This window comes from Parus major, chromosome 2, assembly GCF_001522545.3.
Source record: "Parus major isolate Abel chromosome 2, Parus_major1.1, whole genome shotgun sequence".
In the NCBI taxonomy this organism is placed as follows: domain Eukaryota; kingdom Metazoa; phylum Chordata; class Aves; order Passeriformes; family Paridae; genus Parus; species Parus major.
Window position 1 is genome coordinate 118,154,352 of NC_031769.1, and position 26,518 is coordinate 118,180,869.

Consider the following 26,518-nt stretch of genomic DNA (forward strand, 5'->3'; position numbering starts at 1 on the left):
GCAGAAAATCCTTTCTAATACATTCTAATCTGTACATGCCTCTAGGTCCTGTCCACTTCCTTGCAGCTGGTACAGTTAGAAAAATACTGAGTTATGAAACATACTGAATTATGAACATCATTGCCTACTTTTCTTAGTACTGGTATGCACATACTTCTATGTTAACTGAAACCTTGTTCATCCCTCTCCTTTGTAGTGGTTTATGGCTCAGTTCACCAAAGAAAAAAACTGTATTTTTAAATGTATAAAAAAAAAAACAGTAGAAGTGAACGTATTTGTCCAGAAATTATCCTGCAGGGTATGTCTACACTGCCCAATGCATCTCAGATCTCTGGGTTGCAGCCAGTGCAGGTAGGTCAGATATCAGACCTGGCATTGCCATGTTGGGGTAGAGCATCATGCAATACATTTATTCCAAACCAGGCAGCCTTACTGCTTTCCCAATCCGATCTTGCCCATTGAACTGGCTTTGACATCTCTAAACTGCACTACAGTCAAAGTAGAGAATGAAGTTTGTGTTTTATTAAACTCAACATGAAAGCATGATTTTTTTTATTCCATGGCCAACAACATTCTCTGACGGCTGAGTTAAAGAATTACCTACTAAATAAGTGATTTGAAGCTATCAAATGATTGATCATGAGGATTAAGAGAATGCTTATCACGCCAGATATTCAAGATTAATTTATGTGTAGTGTTGCCTTTTTACCATCATTTTGATAATAAATGCGGACTTGATCTCTGTGTTAAAAAAATGTAGCTGAACCGTGCTTTGTAACATGCTGGTAATTCTCAATTTCTGATGATATTACATTCAATACAATTTTTATACTCATTTCAGAGAGTTTATATACATCAACAGTTGTGAGAATTTTGCCATTAGTATTTCTCACCTCTTTTCTCAGTAAGAACAATAAGATTAAGGTAGTAAGGAAGTAATGCTACTGTAAACTTGCACAACAGCTGTGAATTGATGCTTATTTCTCTTGATGCTATGTATTTACTGCAAATGTTATCACTTACTAAAGAAAAATTAGATACTCCTACAATTCCAGCATGAAGGCTATGAGTTACATGACAATAGTATGCCTTGTCTTCAGTTTATAAATAGATTTAAATAAAATGGATTCTTCTCCAAACAGAAAGGCACAGGCTTCTCATTAGTCAGGCAGGGACATTCTGACTTGCCACACAGATCAACTAATTCCTATCTGAATTTTATATTTTCATTCCCATTAATCTTCATTTCTTCATCTATACCCACAGGCTGTCACAAACATTTAACAGCAGGTGGACAATCAAAGTGTTCCACCCCCTTCCCATACCTCTCCTCTCCTTCTTCAGCCCACTAAGCTCAGACGAGGGTATATTACCCTGCTACTTCCTTCTACTGACAGCCCCTCAGCAGCAAACTTTAGGTCTTAGGAATACAAAGGAGTAACAGTTTTTCATCAGCTCTTGACTTTCAGCTGCTGGTTTTCTTTTCTCTAGCATTAAGGTTTGACAGCAATGTAGTAACACCCAGCAACAAGCAATGCAAAACATTCTCTGTGTAAACAGTGCCTATTTTCTTCCTCCCATTTTACCTCGTTGTTTTTCACTTGCTATCCCCTATGCCCTAGTGTATTTTTTCTCCATTTCATTATCTCTTTTCCTGCTCCACACTCTGCATTCTCTTCAAAATATTCGGAGTCCAGAGCTGAGCCCTAAAAGCAAATATACAGATGGATCTGATACCCAGCACCTGGTCATAATTAAAAGGCAGACATGCCTCAGATGTAAAAGCAAAGGGAAAAAACATTGCTTCAAATAGGTTCACACTCTCCAAAAACTTACTCTGCTCCTGTGTTTAACCTACATGAAGAAGACAATTTGGAGGAAAATCTCATGTACAAAGTAAGAAAGAAAATAAAGGCTCATGATCAGGCTTCTACAGAATCCCTTTCCAGTGAAAATGTCTCAAGTTTTACCACATTGCCTTTCCTCTAAACATCCTTTTTGGTTCTTTTATGCCCTTTCATGCATTTCTTAATGCCACAGCTTACATTCCTCACTCCCAAGTCCCTCCTATATCTACACCTTATTCCTCACTGCAGTCCTCTTCGCTCTGTATATAACTTTAGGCAATATGATGATCCAGCAAGCACTGGTGGGCATTCACACAACTAGTAAAGGGTTCATAAGCAGTGTACACCACTAATGTCAGCAGCACATGCCCAAGCGATTCCTCTCAAATAGGGACTCTAGACCTAAAATACTATGAAGGTGATAATTAATAAACCCATTCAGAAATAATCTTCATAATCCACTTAGCTTTTTCACAATTTTTATGAGCAGAAAACATTTTGAAATACTAAGTAAATTCTAAGTAATCTACAGAGGACATTATTCTTGTTTTGCTACATCACTGAAGGCCATTCTAACACATTTTCTCACCCCTCAAAAAGGCAAGTTACTACATAAACTGCATTATAAACCAGATGTAAAAAACAAAGACCACACACTAACAGCTTGTGTTTATATCACAATACTCACTAAATACTCATGTGAACATGTGGCTTTCTCAGTACATCAGCTATCAGCATTTTTTACATTTCTAGGTCAGGCTTACTGGAAAAAGCTGGTTTTGACAGAGATAATCATCCAAGATACTTACCCAGTTGTGTAAGGTATATTTATTCCCCCTAGATTAATGCTTTCACATCCAACAATGAAGAGTGTTGAAAAGCACAGCAGAGATACACCACTGCAGATCATAGCCAACTTCGCAGACTCTCGTGCACCAAGTTTCAGCTTTTTTATAATGTAGCCGCCTAGGACAATACCAACACCAGCACTTGGGACAATTATCACACCTGCCAGGAAGAAGTTTGAACAGCATTAAAAAAGGACCTACAGAAATGGCATAAAACATAAATATTGGTTTCATTCCATAATTAGATGACTGCAGCTGCTGCACTAAGATGTCCATTGTCTGATTCTCTGCTACCAAACTGAGTCAGACTTTTCAAACCTCTGGAGTGTTGTCAAAGAATTTATAAAAGCCTCCTTATCATATTAGCATCAGCCAAAGCATATAAGAGAACTATTGTACTTACAAGCAGAAACACTGTTTTGTATTTATTTTAGAATGGGCAGAAAAGCTACATATAAGTCCAGTTTAACCACTGAAAATGTGAAGAAATCCAGAGTTGGACACAAATCTTCCTCCTCCCATTCTCATGATTAATTCCAGCGAAGCACAAGCAGTAACTTCAAGCAGGACTCCAGAAACCTGCCCACCTGCAACTGCACACCCAAGCCTGGCTGCAAATTTGCTTTCTGGATACTTAACTCAAGCTGAATAGCACTTTCTCAGGCAACTAGCACCAGGACAAGAGGAAATGGCCTTGAGCTGGGCCAGGAGAGGTTCAGGTTGGACATTAGAAAGAACTTCTTCACTGAAAGGGTGGTTGACCACTGGAATAGGCTGTTCCAGGAGGTGGTGGAGTCCCCATCCCTGGAGGTGCTCAAGAAACAATCAGAAGTGGCACTTGGTGCTATGGTTTATTGACATGGTGGTGTTTGGTCAAAGATTGGACTTGATGATCTTGGAGGTATTTTCCAACCTTGAGTCCATGATTCCACGATTCCTACCTCAGCATTCCAATTCATCTCTCCACAGATATGTAGAGTGTAAACTGATCAAACACAATTTAAAAAATTAAGATAATAATAATGGGTAAGTTTAAGACACAAAGACATGCCTATGAAACCTCTACTGCTCTGCTGCTGAAGTTATAAGGTAAAGCAACACATTACAAATGGGGTTGTCCCCACTTGTTAGGTCCTGAGGTGGTGGTAAAGTCACCAAATGTCTTGCTTTCCCTTATCTTTTGCTTCTCACTTATGTAAGAAGGTCTTTAATTAAAGGCTTTGCCAATAAAGATTCATTCTACATAAACATGCAATTAGTTGCATCTACAGAGAAGCTAAACTTTATAATCCAAATTGTTAGAGATGCTGGTCTCTTAAAGAAGCCAGTAAGACTATCACTTGCAAATACCTTTATGATTATTCTAATGCTAATTAGAATAATTCTCTGCTAAGATGTCATCCTAAGATGAAAGGGACATTATCGAAATGTTGAGACTTTGAAGGCAAGAATAGAGGGAACACCAGCTGGCACCTTAATTATACTGCATTATAGAATGAAATGTCATTTCAGGAGGAAGATTCTAAACAATATGTCTTCACAAAACCAAAACCAGTCTTTCTTCCAAGAGCAGAAATTACATGTAGAAGCCGCACAAGTTCAAGACATGAAGTTTGGCACATAGTGTTTTTTGATGATGATAACTGCCAGGGTTGTTTTAAAACCAAAGGAAAATGAGACTTAATTAAGAATTGCTGCTTAAAAGACAAAAAATTGCCAGTAAAATCTTTACATGAAGAGATTCAGGAAGCACATGTACTCAGCTGGCAGTATGTGTATTAAGCATAGGTGTGTAATGCAAATAACATGTAAATTCTCCTTTTGCTAACCAGAAAATTTGTGAACTTGTCATGTCTTTTACATTATTAGCCAGTAGCAATCTAATACAGAATTTCCAAGTTTCCCTTTCCCATCCTTCCTACCAAAAAATATTTATAAAATTAACAACTGTTGGCTTCAGTGCTAAGGTTAATAGTTGTGACTGTAGAAGCAGTGCTCTTTTGTCCTTTTTTGCACATCCAGCCTGATATATTTCATCATCTTCTTCTGGTTAATTACAACAGTCTTTATCAGTAATTTATACTGATAAAGTATCAACAGGGGAAACAACAGATGATATTAACTTTACACTTTGGCAAGGTCACACTAGTTTTACCTCTTTGAATGTATTGGCTGTTGAGTACTTCTTCTGGCAAGAATGTTTCTGGTTTATCTTGGGAATGAAGTAAGTTATGGTGTAGCCATCCCATCAAGACTCATTACAGCAAAACTCCTGTGAGTGTAGCTAACCTAAGCTTCAGAGAGCATCACAGTCCCATGAGTCAATGTTTCCTCCTTATAAGCAGAACACAGGGATTTCATGCCCTGAAGAAAATCTCATCCCAGAAACTCTCAAATAGAAAGCACCACTGACTTTCCCCTCCCCACTCTAGAAATTCCTTGCATTTCTTCCAGCCACTGCAAGTAACAAATTTTTCCCATGTGAAGTCTATGTGCCTTCCTTCTTCTACGTATTTTTGTCCTTTTTTGACAGATGCCCCTGGGCAGCTTCACCCCATACTTCACCTGTGTCCCCACAATTCACTCCACTCCATCACTCCTAGGGCACAGTGTCTGGAAGTATGAGGGAACAAAGAACTAACCTGCCTATCAATTAGCATTTATTCTATACAAGAAGCACTATGAAGAATTTAAAAAGACTATTACTAAGACAAATGTCTTTATAAACAAAAGCAGCTAGAAGAGAAGGAAACTTATCTGCATGACACAGGCCCCAATTCTGCACAATATTTTGTCCTCTTTTAGTAGGCAAGTTCTTTTCTGTTTCAGTCACAGAGCAGTGTGAAGATTAAAATTTTGTGGTCTGTAGCTGTGTAAAAAGTTGGACGTGGCTGTACATTGGTACAGCAGGGGAGGCACTACACATACAAGACTGGGGTCTCCTGAAATGACAGGCAGGAGAGAATTTGGGGAGTTCTGGACTAGACTAGACTGTTGTCTCAATGTAAATAAGCAAATAAGGAGGAAACCACCACCCTTGGAGGAGAGAGATAACTGAAGAATGGGACAGATAAACAACTTTTCACTGGGGGAAAGAAGACAAAGGTATTTTAAAGATCAAAGAGGAGACAAAATTCACAGACAATAAGAACAGTTCTAAGACATCTTTCAAAGCACACAAATTGCAGTCAAGTCTACAGGTTTTCTAGCTTCTTTTTGTTGGTTTTTCCCCCCTTGGAGATCATCAACAAATGATAAAACATCTGTCTAGGCCTTCTGTTATGCAAAAAAAAAAATATATCTAGCCCTTTAACAATATAAATGAGTTCACATTTTACTAAATACATATAACAAACATCCAAAAATATTCTGAGTATCTAAGCAAATGCAGAAAGCTGGATCCAAACACCTGTTTGAACAAACACCTTTTTGGTTCATTCCTAGCTGACTCATTTCATTAGTGAAAGCCAACATTGCAAGATAACACTATGTGGCAATGCCTTACCAGTGTAGATGCTGGCATTGGAAGCTGGGATGCCAAACTGTGACTCGATGAACTTGGGAATGAAGGTAATAAAAGCTGTGACAATGGCACTCTCAGCTGTGTATGACAAACTCACAAAAAGGAATGTCATGTTGCTTAAGATCCTGACAGCTGCTCTTGGAAGCTCTATAAAATGACAAAAATGACAAAACGAATGTTAGAAACAATGAGTGAGAAACAAAAGCAAACTGAAACAGAACCAATTGATTTTCTTTGAGACAGGACTGGCAATAATGGCTTGCTAGCAGCTGGTACACTTGCTAGACTGAAGGGAGAGTGCATACTTGCAATTGTAGCCTTTACTCCCTGCTCTGACCCCATCTCACTGCCTTGCCCAGGGCCATGGTCCCACTTGGCACAATCATAACTGAGGTGTGTACTAAAAAAAATCTGAAAGAACAGATAGTAACACCATAACAGAAAGAAAAACAGCAATAAAATATAGGGATTTTGGAATGATTCTGATCTCTTGTTTTGATATTTTCTGTGATATAACACATATCACACTGCTGAACTGACAGTACTGAGTTTTGCACTCTATAGGAGGAAAAAAGACCCTATACTCCCCCTGGTACTCTCTGCTTCAAGAACCATGCTTGGACAGCTGGGGCAATAATAACCTAATTTGAAAGGGGAACCAAAATATTTTTAGTTAAACCTTTTTCTTCATGACTTAAAAGCATTTATAATGATTCAGACAAAGCATAATGAAAAGATTACATCAATGATATCAAGGAATCTCAACATACACTACATACAACTTCACTAATATTCTCAGAAGGAACAATCAATTAAAAACGAGAGTATATCATTACCTTAAATTGAAAAAGTATTCATAGATGTTGCAATTATTCTCAAATCAAATATCAAACTCCCATGAAATTCAACACTGTAAAATTAAACACTTACATACTTTTAATTTAGTCCTTCAGTGATGTCAAATTATCATCACCCTATTCAGCAGTTTGTTATTTTTTTGGCATTAGATGCTGTGATTTTAAACAAGTTTTCCTTGGGACATTTTTTACCCAAGATCAAAATTTTTTTAAGTGTTATATCCAACCTACTATAGTTCAGATCTTTTTCATTTGCTTTTCACTTGGTACTGAAATGGAATAGTGCTTGAATCAAAGTCAGCTGAATTCAATGACAAGAGCAACCATTAGAAGTACATGTTGAGCAAGACCACTGAGTGAGAATTTTACTGATGCTAAAAGTAGTCAAGACAAAAATCTATCTCACTTTCTCCATTGTCTCCAGTAGGTTATCTGTATAAAAGCAAACAGAATTTCACTTGTCATGTCAAAACTTGTCAAGCTGCAAATTAGCACTTAAGTTGTCTGACTGCATCCAGTCTTAGCTTATGCCATTTGTCAAAATTTATACTGAATTCATTATGAGTACTTGGTTTATAATTTTAATGTAGTCAAATGCTCTCCTGCTACATCGATGAAGAAACATATTAAATGTTAAATAAAAAATTTGGTGGAAATAGCTAATGAATAAATCATATTAAGAAGCACTCATATATGTGAATCTTAATGTTTTTACCACCTACAGCTTTTTTAAACAAAAAAAATGGTGATGCTGTTTGCAATAGAAGTAACAGGAGCAAGCAGTTATGACCATGCTGATGCTGCTGTGAGAAAGGAGTCAGGAAGCAGAAAGAATTGGTCGTGCTGCAAACTGGGCTACTTAACAGCAGCTGCTCACCTGGGTTAAAAATGTGTGAGAAAATAAGGCATCATCACAGAGAGAAAGATAATTTTGTTGGGATGATGAACTGAGTATTCTTTGTAGAAACAAATTGGTAGCTCTCGGCCAAGAGATGAACTCAAGGTCTTTGGTTAATCTATTATTTCAAAGAGACTGGTCCAGACATATAACACCTGGTAAAGTTTGCCCTTCCTGGTAAAACTGAGCTTCAGGAAAATGTCTGCTTTAGAATTTTCAGTCAACTAAAGGATTGATTTGGCAAAGAACTGCAGAGCTAATGAACATTTTGCTCTGGTGTTTGTATGTAGAGCTGTACTTCTGTTGACTCCTACTTACGTCTCATCTAAGCACTCAGGCTAAAGGTCATTATTAATTTCAAAACTAATTAGTATTTTGAAATGAAATTTCTACTGTTAAGTAGATAAAACTTAGTGTCTTGGAATAAGCACAGTGTGAAGGGTTCTTCAGAGAACAGCTTTGTTGATTACTGTAAATTTTGGCATGAAATAAAGAGTTGATTTCTGTATGCCACACTAATACTTGCCACCTGGAGCACTTAAGAGTTGATCTTTGTGGTTTATAAACAGCAGTTGTCTGGCACACAAGGAAAAGCTGCTATAGAGCAAGAAACTTGGAAATAAAAACACACATTCAGAGTTAGATTTTCCCTGATTTCTTCCCATGATCTCTGTCAAACCCTGTGTGACAGCATCTGTACTACACTTCTGAATTTAAAAACCTATAATAAAAGGTACTATTAAGTAATTCATTATTTTCAGCCACAATAATTGTAGTAAAAAAGCAAGAACACTAAAAACTTAAAGGATCCTTTACACTACATAATCAGTCATGCTTTTACAACATTTCTATGTCAAATTACTTTTGTATGTCTAGCCATAGGCCTAGGCTTTGATGTCAAGGCCATTACTAAACCTGGTTTGATTTTTAGGTAAGACATCTTCAAAAGACATTGCATGTTTTTGCAAATGTGAATCAGAAACAAACCTACAGAACTTGCAATTTCCCTCAATCTGCCATCTAAACTAATAAACCTCTATCAACTACACTCCTAGAACTAAAACAATCTTTTAGCATGGCTGCAAACACGTTTATATTTCTGTGAATTAACTCAAATTTTAACATCTCATCTTTTTTATTTTTTTCCCCAATAACCTAGTATACAACTAATAGTAAATTGAAACCTGCCTTGCTGGACTGGTTTCCTAGTCTACTGGCAATTTTTTTCCTTTCATGATCTTTGACAGTATTTTTTCTCTGGTCAGTATTCATATTTCTTTTACTCATGTGCTGGACCACTGCTTGATTCATGGTAAGAGAAAAGGGTAAGAAAAATCTGCAAGTAATACAAGTATTCATAAATATTTATCTAAGCAAAGCACTATAAACTGAATTTCAATAAAAACTCAAATAATTCTGACTTCATCTCCTGCTTCAACATTTAATATAATTTCTTTTATCCCTGTTCCTGCACACCCAGCCCAGGGCAATGCAATGTGAATAAATCACCCCAGACTACAGTATTGTCCTTCTGTAGTCCATCAGAAAAGTCTCTTGTCAGGGTGAGGCAGATATCAGCTGAAAGACCTTCCTTCTGCTAGTGCTCCCAGTCTGGACAGCACTACCCAAACTTGAAGCTCTGGAGAAGGCTGGATCCATGCCGAGGTCTCAGGGGCAGCTTCCACTCTTGTGCAGTACAAAGCAGAGCCAAGATTTTAGACAGAATTTCTGGTTTGTTTATCAGAACGGAAACCAGCGAAGTGACACACAACTACATCAAATACATCCTGCATGGAGCTAATCACTGATCTCTAGAGTAGTATTTTGCCATTTCATTATCAACACCATTTAAACAACCTCATTCGACTCTCAGGACAGGCCTTAAATTCCTGGGTGGTGGCTGGATTGTTGTACAGCCCCTAATCTTAATCCCATCAAGAGAGGAGGGGTTCAGAACCAGTTTGATATCAATATTACTTATTTTAATGTGATTTAGAGCAGGTCCTCGAGGTTCCAGTTAACACTGCTCATCATTGCATGGAGCTATGCCAATCTTTTCTATTTTGAGCTCTTCAGGACAGCCTAAGAAAGGACAAGAGGAAGTACCTTGCTCAAGGCACTGCAGGATCTCCAGCCCATGGTCTGTGGAACCCTCTGACATTTACAGCACTCACCAAGTGCCCCCACACACAGCCCACTGTCTCCTGCTCCTCTTCTGATCCCGTCACCTGATCTTCAAGTAGCACAGAAACTCAAATCCAGATCCTTGGCAAAGCACTTCAGTGGGCTTATCCTGCAGTCACAAGCCCCTCAGGAGTTTCTTTTATCTCTGCTGATGCCCTGACAATCATTTTTATCCCATCTCTGTCCCTCACTGGAACTCACTGAGAAAGGCATATGATAGCTGCTAGATATGAAAAGGCAGCTATTCTACATTTCTACATTTAAGAAAGGGCAGTACATAGGAACAAAACAAAAAAAAACAAACAACCCAAAGGCTACAAAATATATGTAATTAATTAGATTAATTATTTAATTCACATTAGATAATTCTATGTTATGTAATATATACATTTGTTTTCTTTACACTGCTCCTTTATTCAATTGCACAGTAAGTTTCATTATAGTGGTAAGTGAAAAGGACTGCAGATACAATTTCCATGGTACCAAACCTTAAGGGTACCTAGATAATAAATGAAAACAGTAGTTTTGTCTGCTCAGATTCATGTAGTACCTGCACATATGGGATTTAACCATGGTATCTTCATTATAAACTCCTCTAGCTCATGTAATCTACACCTCCTCTATTTTTCCCCAATAAACTACATCAAATTTTCTTCTTCCAATGACCTACTTACTCTTTTACTTAATACTTTTGATACCTGACTCAGAAGCATTCTTCAACTCACATTTACTACCTGAAACATAAGAAAAGACTGAATTCCAAGCCCTTGTAACTTGAAACATGTGAAAAAGCAAAGTTGTATCTGTAGTTTTATCTAATCTCAGCTCTACCATGGGCCAAAATAAAGCTCAGGTCACTGAAGCTTGAAACTACTTGTTTCTGAATTTAAATACTTGTGGATGGAGCCAGTTTTGGTTTATTTCTCCAGCCTATACCAGCATTCAGTGCAGAAAAAAAGACTCTCGTAACTTTTTGAGCTCTTTTCATTCACCTAGAGAGTTAATCAGGAAATTAGGACAAGTTACAACAAGGCAAAAATCATTTTGCCAGGCTTCCTGGGTAAGATGACATCATATTGGAAGAACAAAACATTTACTTTCTTTACAGAGATGTGATGGCACTGATCTCTGTCATGGCACACTATGACATCATTGATATTTATTAGTACAGAACAGAAGATATGACCTACTAAATCAACAGTCTCCTGGTCACTGCCAAAGCGGAGTTACTGCCTATAGTGCTATAAAAAGATGAAGCTCTGAAATTCAATGGAAAGTATAAAATGTTCACTGCAATGCTAAATGACCTAGGCACATATGATCCTTTTTTCCTTCCCATTATAAACAAAATTACCTCAGCTGAAAAGCTTGAGGCATGATCTTATTCCATAAAGCCCACTTAAATTGGAAAAATAATTAAATAAAAGTGCACTCCTACTGCAGGCCTTCTTTGCTAGGGTAACTGACACTAAATGGGAAAGCTATTATCAACTTACAGTAAAATACTTTTTCTGCTTATCTCAACTACCTCACTATCTTTCTGGCATGTTTCTTTTCACTGTTCCACATGGTGAAGTTTCTCCTCTAAAAAAAAATTAAAAGTTTTGTACAGTAAAAGGTCTAATTTGGTAGCTCAAATAATATATTAATATAGAATTGTATAGAATGCATGTTACACATCAAGGCAGATACAGACCAAAGAAACACATGCCAAAATGAGACATACAGAAGTTCTTATTTCTGTAAAAAAGGGTCCTAGAGAACATTCTTCCATGCAAATACTTGTTTTTTCTGCATCTGCTGCATCTGTATGGCCTGGAAGGTGAAATTATGTGTCTGCAATCAGCAAATTCACCCAGATGAACTTCATCTGTATACCTGTATCTTCACCAGGTACACCTAAGGGTGAAACAGTCCCTCTGCTGTGACATTGCTTGCAATCATGAGGGAGTCCAGCAAAGACTAGACTCCCCCAGTTCCCTGTGTTACTGAGAAAATACTGACAGAAGAAACCCTGAACTATTTCCACTAAGCAGAAGCCAGTAGGTTTGAAGGCAAATAAAACACACAACTAGCTGTGTGGATTGAGGAGAAAATATTATGTATTGGGGCTCACAAATATGCAGAATGGAGTCTTTAAAGGAGGAAGGAACATGCTTTTCTTGCTTCTCCATCACATTTTCAACCACTTTGGCAACAAAGGGAGAACATGGTCTGAAAGTTCTGGTATTTGAGATTCACTTTGCTTGCTCTTTGCTTGCCTTGTACCTTAAGAGGCTGATCTGTGAGCTAATAAAATCACACCAAGAAAATACTGCTATCCTTTTTTCTGTAGAAGTTAACAGCAATTTTAGGCACCCTGAGAGAGAAGCAGTGTAAATGTAATACAGAGTAAATCAATATGGAGGTGTGCAAACATAACTTAAAATTACACTAAAAACAGCTGGTTTTGCTAAGCCTTGTCTACTCAGCATAAAGAGTGATCATAAATGTTTCATTTTAAAAGGTCTGCCAATCATTATAGCCTGGACTGATATCCAAGTAAAAACACTAATGTCTATTTCAACAAACACTTAAAAGTTTTGAGTTCAAATTATGTCTGATGGTACAATAGATATTTCATGGTTTCTCCCAGTCCCACTGCCTTTATCAGGCTACCATGAAATGGCACTACCAGCATTTGCATCTTAGAATCCAATGAGGGCACAACAGCACTAACACAATGGCATTGAGGCACATTCACTCTTGTCCTATACTATTCAATTTTATGATACTGCCAAGTCTGTATTGTCAATTTAAATTCTATATGCTTCACATTAATAAATTTGTAGCAACACTGCTCTTCTTCCCCAGGCAATTTGTCAATGATTATTACTTACTGTTAGATTTTATATTAATGGCTACTCCTCAAAAAAAATAAAAATCTTTACTACTTGTCAATCTTTTGATCTCTCCTTGTTTCAAAATTAGCACAGGTTTTATTTGTCTAAGCCTTCAGAAAATAGCTTGCAGTACAAAACAGACAGGAAAGGAGAATGAAACAAATCATCTTTCTCTGTGAACTTACCCAAATGCATGAATGTAATTGAACTCAAATACCAGAATTCCTTGTTTCACATATACTGTAGAAGGGCACTTTATTCCATGAAGTTCAGCTTATAAACCAAGTGTGACAGTTACAAACTCAGGTGGACAAATTCATGCGGTAACAAGAAAATGGATGTCCTACAATCACTGCTGCAGCCTGTCATTTTAGAGGATGACTATTTAAATTTCAATAGCAAAAACATAATAGCAAATATAGGATGTCAAAACTGCCTTCAATCACACTCACACAATCCTGGATGATCCAGGATACACAAAATCTAAAGCATTTATAAATTAAAAAGAATTTACCTTTAACATTCTCTCCAAATCCCATAGAGGCAGAAACTGAACTGTCTGTTTCTGTTTTGCTACTTGTTTTCTCTTTTATCACATCATCATCACTTGAAACATCAGCAGAGTTCATCTTCTTTTTCTTTTTTTTATGTCGAGGAGGGAGCTTTTTCGGAAAGGTAAACATGGGAAATATCACAAGGAGCATTGCAATGGCACAAAGGAGAAATCCACTCCACCTAATGCCAAGAAAACAGAAATGGAAACAAAAGCCAACACATTATGTGAAACAAAAAAATCAAAGTTAGTGTTAGAAGCTGCACTGGCTGGAAAGACACACTTGCAAAACACGAAAACCTAAGAGTAAAGAATCACAGTGGGGGAGAACCTTCACTGCACTAAATTCCTTAATCAGAAGATGCTTCTGTTGGCTTATTTAACTGAAAGGTATTTATCCAAAACTCATCAAATTTTATTAAATCGTGTCAGCTTTAAGTTACCACAAATTTTCAGTTTTTGTAATTTTTCAGTACCAAGTGCTGAGAATTCACTTTGATTTAGCCTTTCACAGATAATTCCCAGTAAAGCAATATAGAATTTCTCTGGAGAACACAGAAAAAGCTCTCCATGTCATGAGAAGATAGAATGTCCTGATAGATACATCAGGGCTAAATCTGTTCTGCTTTCCAGTGCCTACCTCTCACTGCCCTGATTGTCCCATTCTCTTCCTTCACAACTGAGGAGTTCCCAAAGCCTGAATGTAAAGAACTGATGTGCTACACAATTCGTTGCCAGGGTTTATGCCCAAAACTCTGTTCTGTGACTGCAACCTGAAATAGTCTTCACAAAGAATTCATTCTTCTCTCCCTCTGTCTTTTAAATATGGGATATAAAAACAAACCTGAAATGATCCCTTGGTTCTCAGACAATGACCTGGGACATACCTTGAAGGTATGGCAGAAGAAGGGACTATGAGTGGGATACAGAACTGATCTCTTCAGCCACATACAGTTGTCCTCCCTGCAGCCAAAAAGCTTCATGGACTTCACCACAGCAGCACAGATGGGCAAAAGGACTTCACTAGAAATTCTGTATAGAGTTAAGTCAGCAGCCAGAACACTGATAGCAGTGTCAAATAACATCATTTCCCCTATGAGTTCTAACAGGGAAAGACTAATGGAAACAAAACCTCACATAACTGGTTCCATAAAGAAGGACAACCTCTGAATCCACCCAAAAAGTTCTTCTTACATACTGGAAGTGCAGTTTTCACTACAGACTCATCTCATTGTATCAGGTTTTCATGACAAGGTTTTGGTAGCACAGTGGGGACTGCAGGGGTGCTTCTGCGAGAAGACACCATAAGGTGTCCCATGCTGGACAGAAACAGCTCCAGTCAGTTTTAAAACAGATCCACCACTACCCAACACTGAGTCTATCAGAATGTTTGTGCACCTTGGTGTTCACTTATTTAAGAAAGAGGAAAACACTCACAGCAACTGTATGAAGGGAGTGAGAAAATATGGAAGAAACTGCAGAATAAAATATGGAAGCCCTGCAGACTCAAGGCAAGAGAAGGAGAGAAGGGGCTCCAGGTGCAGAGATTGACATGCAGGCCCGGGACAAGACCACCTCCAGGCTGTGGGGAATACACTCTGGAGCAGACTTGAGCAGGAATTGTGGCCTGTGAAGAAGAGCACCCACAGGAGCAAGTTTTCAGGCAGGATACGTCACCCATGGGGGATGCTGCATGCTGGAGGATTCTGTTCCTGGAGAACTGCACCCCATGGAAAGGATCTGTGCTGGACCAGTTAATAAAAGACTGTCTGAAGCACAGAAGGAGCAACAGACAAGGTGTTACAAACTGATCACAACCCCCTTTCCACAGGCCACTGCATCACTCCAGTGGAGGATGTAGAAGAGTCAGGAGCGAAGCTGAGCTTTGGGAGAAGGATGGAGTTGGTAGGAAGTGCTTGTAGGTTTATTTTTAGTTCTTTCTATCCTACTCTGTTATTAACTGTTAATATCCCTAATTCAAGTCTACTTGGCCCATGACAGTAATTAAGGAGGGTTTTCCATCCTTATCTCAATCTATGAGCTTCCATTGTATTTTCTCCCTGTTCTGCTGAGAAAGGGGAGTGAGACAGCTTGGTGGGCACCTGGCAGCCAGCCAAAGACAACCCACCACACAAATCTACGTTAGTATTTGGAAGTTCCAGTAAGTCAGTCACATTACTTTAACAGCCAACCACAACAATGACAGCTTTTTCATTTCAAATCAAATTTCCACAATCTCTGTGTTGACCTTGGCTGAATGCCAGGTACCCACCAAAGCCATTTTTATCACTCCCCATCCTTGGCAGGAGAGGGGAGAGAAAATGTAATGAAAGGCTCCCACTAGTTGCAGAGGAATCTCTGCTCTGGCACCTGAAGCACCTCCACCTTCTTCCTCCTTCTTCAATGACATTGGGGTCTGCAGAGCTGTTTCTATTGCATATTCTCATTCCACTCTCCTCTGACTGCTGCTGGTGTTGCACATCTTTCTGTTTCCCCCTTCATAATATGCTGTCTCACAGGTGCTACCACCACCACTGACAGTCTCAACCTCAGCCAGCCTCCTCTTGGAGCTGGCTGATACTGGCTCTCTCAGGTAGAAGTGAAACTTTCAGCAGCTTCTCACAGAAGCCTCCCCTGTAGCCTTCCCGCTACCAAAACCTTGCCAGGCAAACCCAACACAAAAACAATTTTTACATACTTTTGTACTACTTTTACAGTATTAATTATATATTTGTTCAAACTTTAAACATTTTAAATTGTGAGTAGATAGGATTTCTTGCCCAAGAAACAAAAAGCATTTGGCTTCATATTTATAATGCAAAGATATTGCAAACTTTATTTTTCAATGGAAACAAATTCATAAGCAACGCACTATATGGTAAATTATTACACACAGGCAAACAACAAATAAACAGCCATGTGTAACATTATTTTTATTAGAAGCTTACAGGAAGCTTTTGCAAGGCAAATATAAGTGACTGAAAGTTTTGACTAATTTTGATATTATGTAAACAGAAAATCCTCCATTCATTTTAGCTGATAACATACATGGATTAGAAAGCAGACTTTTAGGAGGATTAGTCAGCACTGTCAGACGGAATAAATCCGTAGTCTGTATAAAAATGTAGCAACATCCCTTTCAGGATCTCAAAGGCAGAAGCTGCAAAGACACTGATCAAAGAAACAATCTGTGGCAATAATATGAGGAAATCTGCAACCACCCACTCAGGAGGAAACAGCAAAGGAGACAGGGCCTGTAATGCAGAAGGAGATGAAATTCAAATCCAAAGGGACAGTTATGACAGCCTACTAAATGCTGGAGATGTCACAAATGCAGCACTGGATGCAATTAGCTCACCATCTACACTTCGCAACTTCCTGGAGAAATATCAAACAATTGGAAAACAGACAAAAGACGGTATAAAAAATAATAAGGACACCTACAATGGGAAATTGAGAGGCCAGAACAGGAGCTATAGTAATTTAAAAAGCCCTTGATTTTCTGTCTTCTAAAGTCAAAGAAAATATGCAGAAGAATACCTCAAAGGCATCCGCACAAGCCGTAGGACCTCAAATAAAGCAATTAAAGCTAAGGAAGGACCAGACAATGCTTTAGGAATTCCTTTAAACTTCTTGGGTGGAATGTTGATGAAAGACTATATAGGAAGATCCAAGCATTAAACAGATTCTGAACTAGGAAAACACTCAGAAAAGTGTCAGCAAAAGAAAACTTGATTTAAAGCACCTGACAGACCGCCAGGGGCTACTCCACAACTAACGAGGTCCCTATACAGCACATTAACAGTTCTCAAAGACAACAACATGATGAATGATTTCTACCAGATATCCCTACAGTTACCACATTTGAATAAAAAACAGTTTCAAACATTTGATGGGCTGGCATAGACAGCTGGCTCGTAATTTAGCCCAGAGCAGCTACAGAAACCCCAGGTGTGCAAAACCTAGGAGCAGAAATCCAGGTCCTGTGAAATTCAAGGAATAATCAGATCAGAAATAACCCATAAAAATAACCATTTTACCTCACCATGCTGCACAAGAGATAAACCAAACTGCATGTCCTCTAATACATCTCCTAGAAAGGAACAGCTTAAGGAAAAAAAAAAGGCTATACTGCTTTTATTTTAGCCATATATCATAGTTGTTATATTCCTATTTTGTCTGTAAGCATTGCCTCCTCTACAATGGAAATTGTTAAATTGGGTCCCATGATAAGTTACATTAGGAACCTTACAGCTAAAATAAAGAAAATATAGAAATCAAAGACACTAATTCACTTCAAAGGAAGACTCAGAAATCTCATATATGACTTCCCATTAAGTTATCTCAACTGAACCATAGCTTCAAACTGTGTCAGCTGCAGTAAGTGTTGGGATACTCTTACATTTCAAATTGTTAGATTGCATAAATAAAAATAAACTTGACTACGTAGCACTTCCCTGCAAGGACAAAATGTCACAGTCCCAGAAAATACATTTCATTGGAATGAAAGTCTATACTTCCAGAATTCTCTGCAACCAGGCTGTTAGTGAGCAGCAAGGGACAAAGGTTTCACCCTCTCACCATGGGGGTCTTGCTTTTTTTTTAATGGGTAGACTTAGCTTCAGAATGAGAAAAGATAATGAGACACAAATGCTATGAACACCACTAAACTTTCATGAGAGGCCACGATGGATTGTTCAACAAATTATTGGAGACCTGATAGCAGTTGATACTCCTCAGAAATTTAAGAGAGAAAGAACTAACACAGTCAAAAATTAAAGAGAAATAAAAAGACCTGGAATACCCTTCAAGGAAATCCAGACCCTACAGATTTAATCAACAAGATAAAAAATGAAAACTGAATAACTTTTACTGACTTTGTTGCTTTGGCTATTTTACTTTTGCTGAAGATGCTTGAGTTAAAACTCAGTTATATCAGTGGTTGTGTTATAGATAAAATCAAAAGTTTATCCCACATTCATACAGCCCTTCTGATTTCAATTAACAATCTATTTATGGGCCTGTTTGCAATTTTCATCAAAAAGTACCGATCAAATGCTGATTACCAGTTCTGACAGGTCATTAAAAACACATGAAGTGCAAGAATTTTACAAAGAATGTATAATATTATGCTTTGATTCCAAACCTTTTATACTATAATAGTCCAAATTTTGACATTGCTTCACACTCACAGAACAGATCTCTTCAGTGAGATAAATCAGTAGATAAATCAGAGCAGGGAGTTGTTAATCCCAAGGCTGCACTCAGCTTTGCCTTTCTCTTGCTGAAAATTCAACAAAACAGTGCAGCAATGCTCTTGGACTAAGTAAAACCAATAAAGCAGGACTAAATCTTTAAAGGTTAAAGAAGACTCCAAAGAGAGAATTTTTCATATCAAACTGTCAGGAAAGATCACTGCAGAATAAACAGAAACAGATACAGACTGCAAGCAGTGGCGCAGTGACAAACACTAACCTAGGGCATGAGAACTGACACTGCACCTTACATCAACAAAGCAGAGGTCTCTTCCTGGGATAATGAACTTCAGGTTTCTTCTGGGATTGCATGAAAACTTCAAGGCAAGCTTATGATTTATCTGAGAAAAGCCAGTTAAAGCCTCCTCAAGATCTGCCTCCTCAAAGACACATTTCCAAGGAGGCCACGTCTCAAAGGCTGCCTGAAGACATCAGCTAACAATTACAGCTGCTACATCTCAGCGCTGCTGGAAGCCTACTCCTTACTAGACAATAAAGTGATGCTTTACAGCATCTGCTGCCTAAATACAAGCTATCACCCTGAGAAACAAAGACTGGAAAGAGCATGTTCTGACCTCATCCTATCTCCTTCACCTGGAATAGTTGTTTCTCATCTGGGCAGCAGACTTCAGTGTTTCATGCTGCCTCCTTTGGAAAACCAAAGAGATTAATCCAACTTTCATTAGGAAGGGGTTGGTTCTGGGCAGCAGAGATCATCCATGGCCTCCTGCAACACCAATATTCAGCCCTGCCGTCCCTGTGATAAGCACTGTCAATCAGTGCCCACTGTGGTCAGGAACAGTCCTGAACAGCCAAACCTAGGGGGTTTTCCATGCACTGGTCCTGAACACTCCTGTGGCAAATCTTTCCTCTCTCTCAGAGGCCAGTGTGTAGTAATCAATTGAAACATCATCTTCCTCGGCCTCCTTCTGCAACCTTAAATAAATCCTCAAGGGATAAAATCTTCCAAGCTGTACAATTCTGTACTGGCAACTGAGAGAATAGTTTTGAAAAATGCTTGATCCTTACCAGTTTCCAATAAATCGAGGATCACTCTGGTCAATATACACAGTTGTCCTAGGATCAACATAGAACCCAATGAGAAGTCCTCCTAGTAAGTATCCAGCTGCAGGTCCAAGTGCTCCCATTACGTACATGATGGCTGAGGAAATAAAAGGTCAGAGTCATACATCAATAAAATTAACATTTCATCAGTTATTTACACATGAAATCACAAAGCAAATGATGCTTAATTAAACAAGAAGTTCTGCAACCTAAAATTTTAAGGAACCTTTTTTGCAACCAAGGCTGCAACTTCTGCCTAAGTCACATATCAGTAAGAAGATTACCGCTTTCTGTATATTTTCAGTCAAATTATGCAAGTATACACTATTTTGGTATTCTGGATGGATAGCATACTTGACTTGCATAAATTTTTTCCCATTTGGTAACATTTCCTTTAAAGCAAATCAAAATTATTTAACATATAAATTTAAAAAGTCAAACTAATGGTAGGGAAACAGAAAAGAAGAAAACCAAAGAATAAAAATTGCAATCAAACAGCAAAAGACAATATTCTAATTTAGTTACCACCAGTCTAATACTGCGTATAAAAGAATGGTTCATTTTAAGAAATCAAATATTCCTATTTCAGAAATTGACAGAACATGGCTTCACAAAGGGAAAGTTCTATTGAACTAATTTGTTATCTTTCTGTGGTAAGGTCACACACCCAGTGGATGAAGAAAACGTGATGGATGTGGTTATTCTGTATTTTAGTAATGTTATTGATACTGTCCCTCACAGCATCCTTCAGGACAACTTGTCCAGCTGTGGGGTGAGTGGCTGCAGGCTGTGCTGGGTGAAGAACTGACTGAATGGCAGAGCTCAAAGGGGACAACTGGTCACCAGTGGTGTTCCCCAGGGGTCAGTTCTAGGGCCAGGTCTGTTCAATACATTTACCAACAACCCACAGGCAGGAGCTGAATCCATCATTAGCACATTTGCTGATGATCCCAAAATGGGAGGTGCTGCTGACTCTTGGAGGGACAAGAGGCCTTGCAGAGGGATCTACACAGACTGGAGCACTGGACAGTGATTAATGGCATGAACAAGTCAAAATATCAGATTCTGCAGCTGGGATGGACTAATCAGGCACAAGAATGAACTGGGAGAAGAGTGGCTGGAGAGCCTCTCTGCAGAAAGGGATCTGGGGGTGCTGGTTGGTAGCAGGCACAGCAAGAACCAGAGGCGTGTCCTGGAAGCCAACGGGACAAACCCCATCCTGGGGAGCATCAAATCCAGAATCACCAGCTGCTCAAGAAAGGTGATTATCCCACTGTGCTCAGCACTGGTGCACCCTCACCTGGAGCACTGTGTGCAGCTCTGGGCACCACAACTGAAGGATGTGAAGGTCCTTGAATATGTTCAGGTAGGGCAACAAAGCTGCTGAGAGGCCTGGAAGGAATGATCTATGAGAAGCAGCTAAGGACTCGAGGCTTCTCTAGTTTGGAGAAAAAGAGGCTGAGGGGCAACCTCACTGCTCTACAGCACCCTGAGGGAGGGCATCTTTACTCATTGGATCTTTTCTCTCTGGTATCCAGTGACAGGACACATGGCAATGGCTCAAAGCTTCACCGGGGGAAGTTTACATTGGAAGCATTTCTTTATGGAGAGGGAGGTCAAACACTTGTGAAGGTTTCCTAGGGAGGTGCCAGACTCATTAGTGTGTTTAAGATGCATTTGGACCGTGCCCTTAGTAACAGGTTTTAGTTTCTGATCAGCTCTGGAGCAGTCAGGCATTTGGATGAGATGATCGTTGTAGGTCCCTTCCAATTGAAATGTCTGCTCTATTCCACTCCATTCCATTCCCCCACAATATCGCTTTCCTTCTTTAATATACCCTGCAGTACCCTTTCCTTTTAAGATGCTTCTGCCCAGTTTCCCATAGGGTCAGCCTGTAAGTATAAAAGACAAGGGAGTGGAAAGGTTGGTTCCTGCTGTTGGCTCACATATCTTGCACCACGGAAACGCAGGCTCCAGCACAGCAACACTTGCTCAGCTGCTGCAATCCTCCAGCAGCACATGAAAGAACTGATTATCATATTCTCTGTAATTCTCTCTCTAGGTCCAGATGGTTACTGGACCAGTCCCTGTCCACAACAGGAGTATGCAGGCTCCATCCTTTTTGGTCCTATCCTCAATCAGACATGCTGAATCCTAGACTGCAGCAGATGAAGAAGTATAACTGAGTTGCTACAGCTTGAGTTTCCATGTTACCTGTTACAGTAAATTATATCTCACAAATAAAATAAGCAAAAATGAATCATTAAATCTGCCTGATTAAACCAAAATAACTTGCATATTTCCATCTTACATTTTGAAATAAGAGAACGAAGAAAAAGAGCATTCACACGAGTAAAAAGAGAGTCTGACTGCAGAAAAAAAAAAAAAAAAATCACAGTAGCTACCACGAAAGGTAAAGCTGCCTATACTAAAAAGTGCTGCCAGACCACAAATTGATTGCACAGTTTTATCACTTTTAAGTAATTTTTTTTTTTAAACACATTTTTGGTTTTTATGAAACTGCAATTTTGAATAAATAGATTTTGAAGTCCTTTTCACATAATGGTTTTCAGAACTGTGTTCAATATTTAAATTTATTCCAGCCATGTTCCCTACTGAATTGATTGTAAACAATTCTCTGTATGCCTAAAATGCTCCATCAAACATTGAAACTCTGCTCCTTAGCAGCAAGTGCTTAGATAAATCCCACAGTAACTGTTATTTGCAAAATTCACATCATGAGGAGGGAAAAAACAAACAAACAAACAAAAAACTATCTCCACACTCCCACAGCCAATAATAAATTTTGTTCTACAAATGTTTGCTTGGAAAATTGATTCAGACAACTACAGCAAACTCAGAACTCTAAAATCTTTAGAGAGGCAACACAAAGGGAGTAAAAGACTGACCTAATCCATTCACTTCAGCATTCAGAAAAAATACTTATACTGCATTAATTCAGCTTTAGTTCCACCACTGAAAGCAGCAAAATGCAGCAACTGCTTAGGTTTCAAATCACTACCCAAATAGTGTATTTTGTGCACCTGGAAACTTCAGAGTGTTTTCCTTGTAAGCAGAAACATTGCACAATAAAGATAAAAGCAACATTGTACACTGTTCTCTTTGAAAGAAAGAAATCCTGTTGACAATTTCAGGAGTAGTTTAAAATTACTATATGCTGTTCAGGCTTCAAGCTGTATTGGTTTTTAATGTAACTTACAGGCAAAATGTCACTTTCTGAGTCTTTCAGAAAACACAGAGCCTCCATGTTCCTGACCAATGGCAGGAGGAAGCGTCAACAGGTAAGTTCCTAAAATTGCCGTTTTAAGACACATTACAGCATCTTTTTCAGCATCTGACAGTGGTCACTATCAGAAAATGGACACCAAGTGCAAGAAACTGATTTACACTCATAAATAGGACTTAATATACAGCATAGCAAGCATAACATTTCAGTATTTCAAAATTAGGTACTTGAAAGAATCTGCCCCAAACTCAAACCTTGCTGTGGAAGCGAAGGGCAAACCAGCCCTGTAGGTCCGTAGGCAAACCCTGGCAGGCTACTGAAGGGTCCTGGACCCTTAAAATTCTGGTCACAGCCCTCACAGCTATATTTAGGAATAAAGCTTTCTGATTCCCAGGATTACTGGATAATATAGAAAGAGAACTAAACTGGAAACAGATTCAATAAGGGTGTCATCAAAATTTTACCTGCTTCACAAATCAAAAAAACCTATGGAGAAAAGTTTCAGAATTTTTTCCACTCAGAATACTAGAAGGTCTCCAGCTTTTGGATGAAAAAGGTTCAAAAAATATGTAGATGATGTATAAGCACCTTCCTTTCAGCCTTCTGCCAGGAATTTCAGCTAACTCTTTTTTATTCTCCCTCTTCAGGCTATGATCTGGGATCTTGATCTAGGGAGCTGCACAGATGTGACAGCCAAGACCTTTCAGTGGAAGTAACAAACATTTTTATCAGGGGATACGCCAGAGTACAGTGATGGTGAGGCAGGGCACACAGTATCCAGATGATTTTTTAAATTGCACCTAAGGAAATCCAGCATTTGTCTTACAACCTCATTGCCATAAGCTTGACTGGTGCTTAGATTTGCAAGTTGTCTAAGTCACAAAAATCTATGTTGTAAAACAGCAGCAATATGTCCTTTCCCATGATAAAACAGATGTGATGTACACTGCTCGAGTTAAAAGTGCTACTCCAAACCATAAATCATCTTCAATAGATAAAAGGAGGAAACTATTGTTAATATGGACATATGGGCTACAGCATCAATCTGAATCTCTTCTGTTTGAGTTGCACTGAAATGCAGGATTGCACTCCTCTGAGTTCCTGCATTAGCCACGCATGTTCAATGTTGAGAAGTCATATTACAATTCTGTGGGAACACTGGTCTCTCTAGGAAAGCATATCTGCAGGTAACCTGCTCCCACCCAACTTCACAGAATCACAGAATATTCTGAGCTGGAAACCACTCACATTCCTAAGTGAAGGGGCTGCACAGGGATCAAATCTGTGACCTTGGCATTAACAGTACCATGCTCTAACCAACTGAGCTGATCTCAGGGTGACCTAGAGCCATATGAGAATAACTCCTGACATTCAACACAACCAGCTCCAACTGGTCCTGGCAAAACCTTTTCCCCAGAAATCTGCTGACACTTGCTGCTGCTGCTGCTGTTATGTAGGATCCTAAGTCTTCAGAGGAAAGCACACATTGATTTACTAAAATTACATGGCCTTTAAACAAGACAATTCCAAAGACCAAAGACCTTGTGGATTCTTTAAAGTCTCTTTCTTCTCCAAAGGTCTCAGTGTTGTGGTTAAGAGTTTCCATTACCAAGCATATCTCTTCTTCTGGGTGTACTTTCTCTTCAGTGATGAGGGATAGACTTTCCCAGCCCTCCTAAACCTAGTCTTTCAGACCATAGCTCTACCTCCGACACAGACGCTAGATAAGAAAAAATATCCTGGTTTGAAGAGAGTTAGTTAAGGGCCTAACTAAACAATTTATTTTTTTTAAATCTACCTACACTAACAAATTTAGTAAGACACAGGTTATAAAAATATTGTGAATGTCCTTTTCCTCTTCTAACCACACCAAAAGACATCCTCAGTAGGCTCTGTATATGGGAATATATAACATATGTCCCTGTGGCACTCTCAAAAGCATATGTGAACCGTCTGTCTGTCCCTCTTTATATTAGCCATGCTAGTACCAATTGAAGTCACAAGTCACATACTGTGCCTAGATGAACAGAAACTACACATTAGTGAGCTACAACAGGTTGGCTTCTGGGTTCTAAAAAACACACTTTGGTTAAAAAAGCCAAAACAAAAGCATATATTGCGCAGTCCCTGTCATCTCCTCTGTGTGCACACACATGTCACCACACAGCTTATCACTGGAGGAGGAGGAACATTTCTGAAAGACTCCATTGTCCAAATCTTGGCAGCACATCACCATAGTACAACTGTTCATTTCATACATGTGTAAGACAAGCAGAATTTGACCTTTATTCTATTTTCAATGGAAGTGTAGAATTTGCAAAATCCTGCAAAAGCTACATGGGGCATTCTGAAGGTATATATTATATATATGTATGTATATACATGTTTGCTACTATAAGAATAGTAGAGCAATTTTAATAGATTTTGCAGGATACTTTTTAGTGGTATAGAATTATAATCCTTTTATATCTGTAGATTTCAAATTTTTACTCCAAAATTACCTACATTACCATGAGGATATTGACTGGAAAACAAGAGATAGTAAAGAGAAAATTAATCCCCTGTAGTCGTGAAGTAGAGCAGTAAGTCCAGAAGTGTAATTTACTTAATTGAAGCAATGATTCAGTGTCCTACCTGCTGAACAACACTCTCATGAAAGAACAGCACAAAAAAGAATAAAAACAACAAAAAGAATACATTCATGTGAATTTGCAAGAAAAGCCCTGTGTTTACAGATTACTTGTTTAAAATCTGAGGACTGATCATTAACAGAAATGCAAGATGAACTTTATAGAATTTTGAATATTTATGTGTCAAGAAATTTGAAGGGCTATATGTTAAAAAAAAGTTGCAGGGTTTCCAACTGGGAATTTGCAAGTAAAAGAAGCACCACTACGCTATGGTACCATAGCATCCTCTCCAGTGCTACCAGCAGACATTTCCTTGGAAAGCTGTACTGTGCTGTCACTGGAGAATGGAGCAGCGCTGTTATTTCTCTAGGGTATAGAGCAGGTTTTGATTTCTCCACAGAGCAAAGCTGACAGGCAGAGGTTTCAAAGGGGAACAGCTCCCAGCTCTCCCCTGTTCCTCTCATGCCACAGCACTGTGATGGGATAGTGAGGATCAAGCAAAAAGGAGCTTTCAAAGTAACATTGCTCCAATTCAAAAAGGTGTTTACCTCATTCTGTCTAATTTCACACACACAGAAGCTACCCCAAAAACCGTAAGGTTTAACCACTCTTTTAAGCCTGAGGACACAGAACTGAGTTGTGAGAAACCAGGCAGACTTTGCAAAAGCTTTTAAGTCAGGAAACCAGTTCACTTCCTTCTTTTCATCATGAATGCACAATCAAACGTAT

The 26,518-nt window shown here is 38.7% G+C and overlaps 1 protein-coding gene across 1 annotated transcript in view; it reads right to left on the reverse strand.

Moving 5' to 3' along the window:
- SLCO5A1 (solute carrier organic anion transporter family member 5A1) overlaps positions 1-26,518 on the reverse strand; it is a gene marked incomplete at its 5' end in the record, with an annotated part of 72,914 nt that overhangs the window by 21,285 nt on the left and 25,111 nt on the right. Inside the window, 4 exons of the mRNA XM_015652681.3 lie at positions 2,657-2,855; positions 6,201-6,365; positions 13,554-13,774; positions 19,877-20,009. Coding sequence (XP_015508167.1) covers positions 2,657-2,855; positions 6,201-6,365; positions 13,554-13,774; positions 19,877-20,009 — 718 coding nt within the window. The remainder of the gene's footprint in view (positions 1-2,656; positions 2,856-6,200; positions 6,366-13,553; positions 13,775-19,876; positions 20,010-26,518) is intronic.